Below are 10,113 nucleotides of genomic sequence, written 5' to 3'. Positions count from 1 at the left end.
CATCCAAGAAATTAAAAAATTACTTAATTAATAAACGAATTAATTTATTTAGTCAAACATTGAACACTTTGCACTTTGTAAAAAAAGCTTACAATTAACTTAAGGCTGCAACAGATTCATCGAGGGACCATAAAGCTGTCGATCTCAAAGTAGTATATAAAATCATCAGTAACTTAAGGCCCAAGGCCGATGTCGCAATTCCATCGACACAAATCGTTCATTGGGCTTAGAATGCAGTTCTTTGGAGTGGCCGATATGGCAGTTTGATAAAGAGTACAAGTTTAACTAGCTCCCCTCCTACGGATCAATAAAGGAAATCATGATGTAGCGGGTGCCATTTGTCACGAGTAGTCCCTCGTGGAAGTGGGTCAGTCGACCCGGGTGCATCAGCATCCAACCCTTCTTCGTATCGGTCACGGAGCAGTTGTATCTGATGAATCGACAGCCACCGCCCTCATAGTCGATGCCTGCCCGGTTCATCGCGATGTTAATGGTGTACGTGGAAGCGTCGTGGTGGGGTCGCAGTGAAGGCTGCTCATCCGGCCGATAGCGCACCATGAAGTTCATCAGGGAGCGAGGAGGCTGTAGAAAATAAGAATAATGGGTCCGATTAAATTATGTTTTCTTTTTAAATAGTTTCTTAAAATGCTCAAAAAATTAAGAATTTAATATATTCAGGAAAAGACGTTCCTCAATAATAATAATATAATATAAATTAAATTACAATTTTGCAGTTACAAATTAATAAAAGTGCCTTAAACACAGGCAAGGCAAAAATATTAAATAGAGATAAGTTTTATTAAACTTTGTCTTAAAGAAAATAAGAATTAGGGTTGCACTTAAGGAAGTTATATTAAACTTATATTTACTGAGCGATAAAATGTACAAAACTAATTTGTAACTTACATTGTGATAGTAACCAGTGAAGACGCGCTCCTGCAGTGGGCGCACGTACAACTGGAGGAACTTGAGATAGAGCTGCTCCAGGCCCACCTGCTTCATGTGGATGTCCCGCGTGGGCACCGCCTCGTATCCGCCCTCCAGCCGGCTGTCGCTGTTGCTGCCGTCGGACCAGCTGTTGTGCGCCTCCATGATGGCCACCAAATCGTCGCAGAACGCGTCCGTCACGATCTGGAACCAAAAGACATCCGGACACGGCTGCGGTATCTGGTAGCTAGCATTCAGCTGAAGCGAAAAGTTTGGGTGTATGTACTTCTCCGCCCAATCGTTGCGGTTGGTAAACAGCGTATGGAAGTCCGGACGTGTCACCGTACTATTGAAGTAATCAGCGTTGACCAAGTGACCGAAAGAGCGCAGATTGCTGATGTACATGAAGACGCCCTGGGGAGAAGAGTAGACACATTAATAGTTAGTAAAAAAAGGCGTCCTGGCGCTTTTGTTTTTTAACAAACAATGGTTGCAATACCATTGAAATTTAACTAAACTAAGGGTTTGAAATATTAGTAAATAGTCAAAGTTCACCAATCGTGCTATAATTTGGCAGAGGATACTATTATAGTTCATTAACCAAAGATTTTAACATACTAAAATCATACAACATTTTGAGGTATGCACAGTAATTTTAATAATTATTTGCCAATTATTTTCGAAATTGGAAAAATCTACTTCGCATTGTGCAATTTATAAACTTATTTTTTCTACAAAATATGGGAGCTTTGATTCTCTAACTTACCGCATTTCGAAGTGACTGGCACAGAGCCATGTCGGGATCGAATTCGCTATCCTTGAATGTGATGGCATCGAAGGCCGTTTTCTTCACCAAATAAATGCTCGTGATATGGGGCACGTTGAAGATTCCACTGCAAATAGGGAAAATAAAAGTGATGAATGAGTCAGCCAAAACAGGGGGACCGATAAAGCAGAGACCAGAATGATCGCAATATCCAACGACGAAATTGCAACAGTGTTGCGAAAATGGAAAGTGACGTCGCACCGACACAGAAACCCCAACTAAATCCACTTAATTCAATCAAATCGCTCAGATTAGAACAGAGTGGATAGCGTTTTGTTCAGATGTCGAGAACGCAGTTTGAAAACAACATTCACCGTAGGCGATCGGAATCTCGGCTCGACAATAATGCCTCGTGGCATCTGGAAGCTCGATCGGATCGTACTCCTCTGCCTCTGCTTCTTGATATTTGGGGATCTCATCTATATAGAAGCCCAAAGTGAGTGATCCAAACGCACTAAAACAATAGCTTAAAATCAAATATCATCACAGGAAGTACGGCGGGAAAGACGGAGCGTCGAAATTACACAGGCAAGAAACCCGTGGTCATCCAACATCGATCACAGGATGCCGTAAACTACTATGATCATGAGAACGTGAGCGAACCAAGGATGAACTAAAGACTTTTTATTTATATTTTATGTTTTCCAGGGAGCAAAGATCATAAAGTCATCACATTTCGAGTTGGATTATACCCTGGGACGCAAGATTACTTTCTTCTGCATGGCTCAAGGTTGGAATAAAATATTTATTTAAAAAACAAAACGTACTAAGTTTTGAAATTTGTTTTTTAGGCAACCCAAGACCCACCATCACCTGGTTCAAGGATGGAGCGGAACTCTACCAGCACCGATTTTTTCAGGTATATACAAAGATGTAGCTTTAAATTGAATTGATGATATGATCTTTGTATATCTAGGTACATGAATCTCATATAGAGACAAACATCGTAAAATCTAAAATGGAAATTGATCCAACTACGCAAATGGATGCTGGTATGAATTTGTAAATTTAATACTTTCTTCAAAGGACTCTTTCAATAAAATTATTTTTATTAATTTTTATGAATATATTTTACTTTTTCAGGGTTTTACGAATGTCAAGCTGACAATATCTACGCCATCGATCGTCGAGGTTTTCGCACGGACTATGTTATGGTTAACTTTTGAGCCAAGTTTGCAATTACCCATTTAAAACACTTTGAACTTTTTGACCCTGTAAAACTGAAATGTAACTATTAAATACTTTAAACCCTATATTTAAATAAAAAATATTTAAAAATACATTTTTGCGTCTCGAAATATGGAAATTGTACATCTATTTGAGTCTGACCTTTCCAAGTGAATGTGTGTATCTGTGAGTGCCAAGGTAGGTGTGTGTGCGCATAAAGCCGACAAATTGACTCAATTACCCAATTTAAATGATTTTTTTGCATTTATTTTATTAAAATGTGTGAAAGCAAACCAGACAAACCGAGGCTTTTTGGTTCTAAAGTGTTGAGCACTCCCTAGCCTTCAATAGGGTACAGTGGGTCAAAACTTTAAAGAAATCGCTATAAATGAAATAAGGATCAATACTTAATTATCTTTAGATATTTAGTTCTAGTCTCTTAATTATTTGTAGCTTTGTAATTTACTTAAATAAATTTTATTTCAGCTATTCTTAAATATATATTATCATTCCCAAAGTTTAGTAAAGAAATCTGGTAAAAAAAACAACAAACTTTTTTGTTAAGAACATTAATAATCCGAACTGGTATATAAATAAACATTTAATTACCAGATTTAGTAATGGTCTTTAAAAAATGTACGGTTAAAAAGTTTAAAAAATTATTTAATAAGGTTTACCAAATAAAACAAAAAGATATGCAGACCTGTCGTCACTGTAAACTAGACCGAATCCCAGCAAGACATGTGGAAAGGGGTGCCATGAGCTACTATGGCGAGCGATATCAGCAAGCGTCCAAATCAAATCAAGCCAGGGAATTGAGTGAAATATGAAAATGCGGCTATGAGAAAGCCAACACAGAACAAAAAACCGCGAGCGGCAAATTTCGAGAGCAACCCAAACGGATTAAATCCGCCGGACAATTGTGGCAAATTAGATGAGATGAGCAGAGTGGTGCAGAGTCTAACCGAGTGGATCAGTCACCAAACGAGATTCGCACAGCAACGCCACCAGCAGCAGCAAAGCGTCCGCGATCTCCGCCAGCAATATATCCATTTTCCGGAGAGTCATGCAGGTCAAGTGCCTGATCATCTGCCTCGCTTTGGGGCTGCTCATGCTGGCCACGCCCATTTGCGAAGCGCGCCGAGGGCGTGGCCGTGGACGAACCAAGTCCAGGGTGCAGATCGGTCTGCCAATTACGGGAAAATATCGCGATCCGGAGTCTGATCAGTACTATAACAACAATAATGTGAGTAGTGGGCGGAAAATGTGAGATTACACGTTTTTTCCTTTCGAGAGCATGTAATGTAGGTCAAGTTCCTCGAGATCATAATCCTTTGTATATGGGTTAAACTGAATTAAATACAAAATCAACAAAGTTCTTTCTTTTTTCGCCCTCCTTAGGGAGCCAAAATCCTGCAAGCCTCACACTTTGACCTCGAGTACGTTCTGGGCCACAAGATTGCCTTTCTGTGCGTGGCGAAGGGCAATCCCCGACCTCATATCACCTGGTACAAGGACGGAGCGGAGATCTATCAGCACCTCTACATGCATGTCCACGAATGGCGCATCGGCGACGACAAGGTCAAGTCGAAGATCGAGATTGACCCTGCTACCCAGATGGACGCCGGACTCTACGAGTGCACTGCCGACAACATGTACTCTATCGATCGGCGCAGTTTCAAGACAGATTTCTCCATTGCCTTCGACTGATTGTGTTTTCCAGTGTATGGTTCAAAAGATTAATTTCTCTTGGCAAAAGATTTTTATAAATCATTTTGTAGAATATGCAAACTACTTGCAAATAAAATGTTGGGCCAAACTAAGCATTTTTCTTGTAATTTTTGGTTTTTCAATTTTAAAAAAAAATGTACAGAAAATGTTATTGTCCTTAAAATTGAAGAAACAAAATTTCAAAAACACGTTTTTTTAGAATACAAATAAATTTTTTTTGTATAATACTGAACGTAAAGATTTGCTTGTTTTTCTTAATGAACTGATTATCTTTTTATAAATACAATAAAATATACAATGAATAATTATTTTATTAAATGTGGAACCATTTAAAAAAATAATGTCAAGAATACCTTTATAACCTTTTGAAATTTAAAAGTCTCTTAGAAAATATGTACCACCTTTCAACCTTTACAAATAGAAAAATAAAATGGATGTACCCAGGCTGCCTCATAGTTTTTTTACTTACATTATTTGGGACTTTACAATGTCCACGTAGTCGTGCGACCTGGCATAGTAACCTCCTTCGGAGAGGGCGCCCCAGAAGTTGCTCCATAACTCTTCGTGTTTGGTGAAAAGCGGCGCTACAAATTGTCTGCAAGTGGAACATTAATATTTGGGAAATCGGGTTACAGAAGCCTTGACCTACTTGTTTAGTTTGAGCAGCTCCCGGAGCACCTCGCTATCGTCAATGTGCGCATCTGCGTCCACGTAGAATATGTAATCACTGTTGTGGGTTCGAGCCTTGTCCCTGGAAAAGCCACATATATTAGAACCTTATTTATTTCTTAGACAATGTTCAATAAAACAATGGTTTAAATATTGTTCTTTGATAATTATAGAACTTGACACTTATGCAGCTCAATTTTTAGATAACACATTTTACTAAATTTAGTTTTTCTGTCTACGCCATTCATTAACTGTTATATCTTTAAAATATTTATATAGATAAATGCTTAGAAGGAATGAGCCATTAGTTTAGATTGAAGCCACAACACTTTTAAGACTTACAGGGCCAACTGCCTGCCTTGGCGCTCATCCAATTCATCCGTAGAAAGCGTGTATTTGGCAGAAGCGTACTTCTCGCCATACTTGTTCACAAATGCCCTGCTGTCATCGTCGTGGAATGGGACATTGCTGTAGATGAGCAAGTGCAGGTTCTCCTTGGGATAGTTTAGTTTTTCGATGCCTTCGAGAAACTGGTCGAAGAAGGGCACGGGTTGTGTGACAATCAGAGCCAGAGAAATCACAGGAAGATCTTGTTCCTAAGAAAATAAATTAAATATTACGCTTAGTATATAAGCCAATTAAAAACCACTCACATTCAAGTCCAAGAGATTTTCCTTGCAAAACAGACAAACGCCGTTGAAGGTCTTGGCCAAATAATTGCTGTACGCATTCAGATCCACTTTGCTCAGTCCGTTCCCATGAATAATGGCCGGCGTCGTCATAAAGTCCACATTCTGGAGAACAGCCTGATTGCTCTCCAGATCCACTTTAAGCTCAACATCGTTTTTGGCTCCATGAAGGTTTTGGAATAACCTGGACTGTGTGTCCAACTTCATGTCTAGCTTGGTGCGTTTGGCCTCGTCAAGGAATATCTTGGTGAAATACAGCTGATCGTCGGCAGTATCTTCGATAGGATCCTCCAGTACTTCGTAGACCTGTGGTGCAAAGCCAATAAAGGCTCCCGAGTTGAGGAATCGGGAGGCCTTGCCCTCAACTTCGGGATAATCATCAGCCAAGCTTTTATCGGGCCAGCAGAATTTCTCGGCCGAGAAGAGCAGCTTTGCTCCCGATTCCTTGAACTTTTCCGCAATCTCTTCCAGCGAAGCGGTAATGATAACGTCGTAGCTAAAAAATGTGATTTATTCATTAAAGATTTCTAAAGTTTTCTTTGAAAAAAAAACCCACCTGTCTGTGAAGAGTATTATTATTTCAGGATCATTTTTATAGGGCTCAATGGCTTCACGCAAAAGATTGAGCTTGAAACCGCCGCCGGGTTTTTGCATATCTCCTCCTTTCCATTCCTCACCGAGACCGAGAGTAGTACCCTTTTGGAGATTAAATATATTAAATATTAATGAAAATTCTAACCACTGATCTGAATTGTATCTCTTTATCTCGAGTGGCAAACTGGATTATCAAATACCTTAACAATAACATATCTTAGCAGGTTGTTATGAATTTTATTATGAAGCGGTTGTTTGGTATTAACTAGATCTATTAGTGGAAAGTTAAATCCACGAGTATCTTCTTTTGCATACCATTATTTTTGTTTTTTTTTCAGGATTTAATTACATTAAAGTATTAACGAATTAAATGGAATGGAAGTTATAAATAGAGTTGTAAATTAATGTTAGTATTGTATTAAGTTGTAGTACAAGTTAATTATCTTTTTTTTTTATTGTTAACGAATGAAAAGTATATTATACTAAAAATCCGTATATAACTCCAGACCCAACCCTTAATATGCCGGCGGGATCAAATAACTTTGGTCGCACAGTTCTCACAATACAAAATGGAAAAATAATCAAAACAAAGGGGAGAGATCAGCTTAAGCTCACCAAAAAGGCGGAAAATCGAGCTTATCAGCACATTTTGTTGTTCAGAATTTATTTTTGAATAGAAAAGATTCTTAGCCGGCCGGCATATGAAAAAAGTGTCACATATTCTGGACCTGATAAGCGAAATCTTCCACCGACTTGGTGTAGAATATTCTAAGCTATCAATAGACTGGGAAACAAAATAGAATGTATTGTGTTAATTACCCCGGCAACTGCACCGAATCAGTCTGGACTACGTGATTTCAACATCTGTGCACTATATGTTCACTATATGTTGCCGTTGCCCCACAATGTCCAGCCAATCTCGGTGTTCCACATCAGAAAATCGGACGCCAACGCCGGATGCTTGAATACCGGCATACATTTACTGATACATATGCCGACTATATACTAACCAGACATTTAAACAACACAATGTTGCTTTAGTGTGCCAAGCCGTCGAACAAGTCTCGGGAGTCTTTAAAATAACACAAAAACAAAAATCACGCATATACCCGATCAGTCTTATCTATCATACATTATATATTCTTGTTTATATACTAATTTTTATTAAGATTTGATTGCCTGGGAGACGTCAAATTAGAAATTCATCAATAAAAACAATCAAATCAAATTTGCATAGAAACGGTTGGACAGCAGTGTTCGGGAAACTATAAAAGTTTGCAAATTTTGGACGTGAAAAAATTCTAACTGTATTTGATGTGCTGATTTTACATTGATTTTCAAAGAAATCTAAAATGCTGACCTAATACATATGTTTTTATGAGTTAAAGACAACAACTATTATAATGATTTTATAATTGTTTGCCAGCAGATATGTTGTTTTCTAATTTTTTTTTCTTTAAACATTTTACTTCATTTGGACTTCATTTTTACATAATAATATTAAAATTGTTCTATTTTTTCAAATGTCTTAGTGAGCTCAAACTTTTTAAACTAGGTAACTATTTATAACATTTTCATATTCAACCGCTAACTAAGTATAACTTTTTTGACGGTTATTCGAAAGACGATAAAAAATATACCACATCCCCGATTTAAGATTTCCAGCGTAAAAGAGATCGTGCCTTGCTTTTAGATTGATCGTATTAATAAGAATTTAACACTTAATGTGGGTCTCACCTTAATGTCGTAGACATTCAAAGATCGATAATATCGTGCATAGCCATCAGTGGGTTCAGTGGCCACAGTGAAAACTTTGACTCTGTCTGTGAAGAAGGAAAAAGTAAAACAAAATGTTTAGATATGTGTCTGGGGTACAGATTAATAGATGGTAATTAAAATTGTATGGGTTATAGTCGTACATTTATAACAATTTTCGTATGTTAATTTATAACACAATTTGTGCAATCTTAAAATATGAACTATGAAATAAGATTTAGTCCACTTTAACTCTTATTTTACATTAATCTTTATAAGTCATATTTTTAATCTTTTGTTATATTTATTTGTTTAACTTATGTTAGATCTACTGTAACCTAATATGATTTATTTTATAAATACAATATGGTAATTGGATCACATTAGAAAGACAAAAAATTAAATATGCATTGTTTTGTCAAGCCGTTATTTTGTGTTGAACATGAACCGGTCATATGAATTAACCAACATGTTAAGCTGGTTTAAATAGGAGTAAATTATGAATATGGAAAAAACACCCTTTTGAATTTGCTAGATCTTCTGTGCATCTGAATAATTGTATCTGCATCTGTTCTAGTCAATTCCAGATTAAACGACCGCAAACATCAAAGCGGAATGAAAACAAAAACAGTTTTAAAAGGCATGGGGAAGTGAGATGCTGCAGGAATCATAAACAAATTCTCAGAGATATGCATTACATATACACAGAAAAAAACTATATAAAATTAAAATATGATTTTACATATTTATTGAATGGTTAAGAAAATGTTAAATGAAGATGAAATCTAAACTTGTAATATTAATTCGATATGGTAGGCTGAAATGAAAATACCTATATATTGGTAACAAATAGGCAGGGTCAATAAACACAGCCGCAAAATAAATTAAAACGATCGAAAAAAACTTTTAAATTGTTTAATTTTTAATATTTGTATGTAAATTTCTATATATTGCATATCATCATATCATATCAATCATATTATTTAAAATTTTGTTCGGTGTATTGCGGGACTACGTGAGTGGGATGCACTTCAAAAGCCGCTCATATGAATGTAGTATAATTTTCTATGTCTGCTGATGAACTCATTCTAGTTAGAATTTAAAAACAAACCATTCCAATTGGACTCGGCGTCTGCGCTGACTCCTTGGGACGTCACAGCCAGCAGCAACAAAAATAATGCGCTTTGTTGTTGCATTTTGATAAAAGATGCTGGAACTTATCGTACTCTCTCACTCACTCACACAGGCAAGCACTCGCGAACGGTGGGTGAAATTTTCTATAGGACCTTATGTTATACTAGTTGCATTTCTTTTGTTTGAAAAAGTATTCGGAAAACAAAACACTTTCGGCACCTCGAGAAAACGTCCCGCCCTCAAGAAAATCAGAAACGCGAATAACAAATGTGTGACCGCTATTCAGCTGTTAGAAAATATCAAGTGTTGGAGAAATACCCTAAAAAATCCACAAGACTTTGTGGACCAGCTGATGGAGAATATGGGCCTTACCCACTTTTCACACATAACTTTTTTTTTATTTATTGTTACATAGGAGGGTTTATCTACGAAATGTACTTGTATAAACTATTTTTTAGGTTTTTTCTAAAAACAATTTCGAAAACAACATAATACTTGAATTGAAAAAAAATGAATAACATGTTATTCATTTCTTAATAATATCTCAAAGGTCATTTAGAAAAACTTAACGGCCAAAATATAATATATTTAAAAACAAATATTTTTAATCAAAATGTGTTT

General features: G+C 36.7%; 3 protein-coding genes across 3 annotated transcripts; 2 read left to right on the top strand and 1 right to left on the bottom strand.

Annotated features, from left to right (window-relative positions):
- Positions 1–23: 23 nt before the first annotated feature.
- Positions 24–9,747, bottom strand: LOC108050419 (procollagen-lysine,2-oxoglutarate 5-dioxygenase). Its single transcript, XM_017132101.1, has 10 exons — positions 9,470–9,747; positions 8,341–8,426; positions 6,566–6,705; positions 5,974–6,505; positions 5,663–5,916; positions 5,301–5,402; positions 5,121–5,246; positions 1,694–1,820; positions 907–1,341; positions 24–582 (listed from the first exon to the last, which is right to left on the bottom strand). Exons 1-10 carry the CDS (start codon positions 9,552–9,554, stop codon positions 298–300), a joined length of 2,172 nt encoding a protein of 723 aa, XP_016987590.1. The 5' UTR covers positions 9,555–9,747; the 3' UTR covers positions 24–297.
- Positions 1,866–3,033, top strand: LOC108050422 (immunoglobulin domain-containing protein oig-4). Its single transcript, XM_017132104.2, has 6 exons — positions 1,866–2,189; positions 2,243–2,346; positions 2,402–2,483; positions 2,545–2,612; positions 2,670–2,745; positions 2,837–3,033. The coding sequence occupies exons 1-6, from the start codon at positions 2,099–2,101 to the stop codon at positions 2,917–2,919; spliced, it is 504 nt and encodes a 167-aa protein (XP_016987593.1). The 5' UTR covers positions 1,866–2,098; the 3' UTR covers positions 2,920–3,033.
- Positions 3,675–4,743, top strand: LOC108050423 (immunoglobulin domain-containing protein oig-4). The gene is made up of 2 exons (XM_017132105.1): positions 3,675–4,166; positions 4,322–4,743. The coding sequence occupies exons 1-2, from the start codon at positions 3,987–3,989 to the stop codon at positions 4,628–4,630; spliced, it is 489 nt and encodes a 162-aa protein (XP_016987594.1). The 5' UTR covers positions 3,675–3,986; the 3' UTR covers positions 4,631–4,743.
- Positions 9,748–10,113: the final 366 nt, after the last annotated feature.

This window comes from Drosophila rhopaloa, unplaced genomic scaffold (assembly GCF_018152115.1).
Source record: "Drosophila rhopaloa isolate 14029-0021.01 unplaced genomic scaffold, ASM1815211v1 contig_163, whole genome shotgun sequence".
In the NCBI taxonomy this organism is placed as follows: domain Eukaryota; kingdom Metazoa; phylum Arthropoda; class Insecta; order Diptera; family Drosophilidae; genus Drosophila; species Drosophila rhopaloa.
Note: the sequence above shows the minus strand (reverse complement) of the source record. Positions and strands in the feature narration are given on the sequence as shown.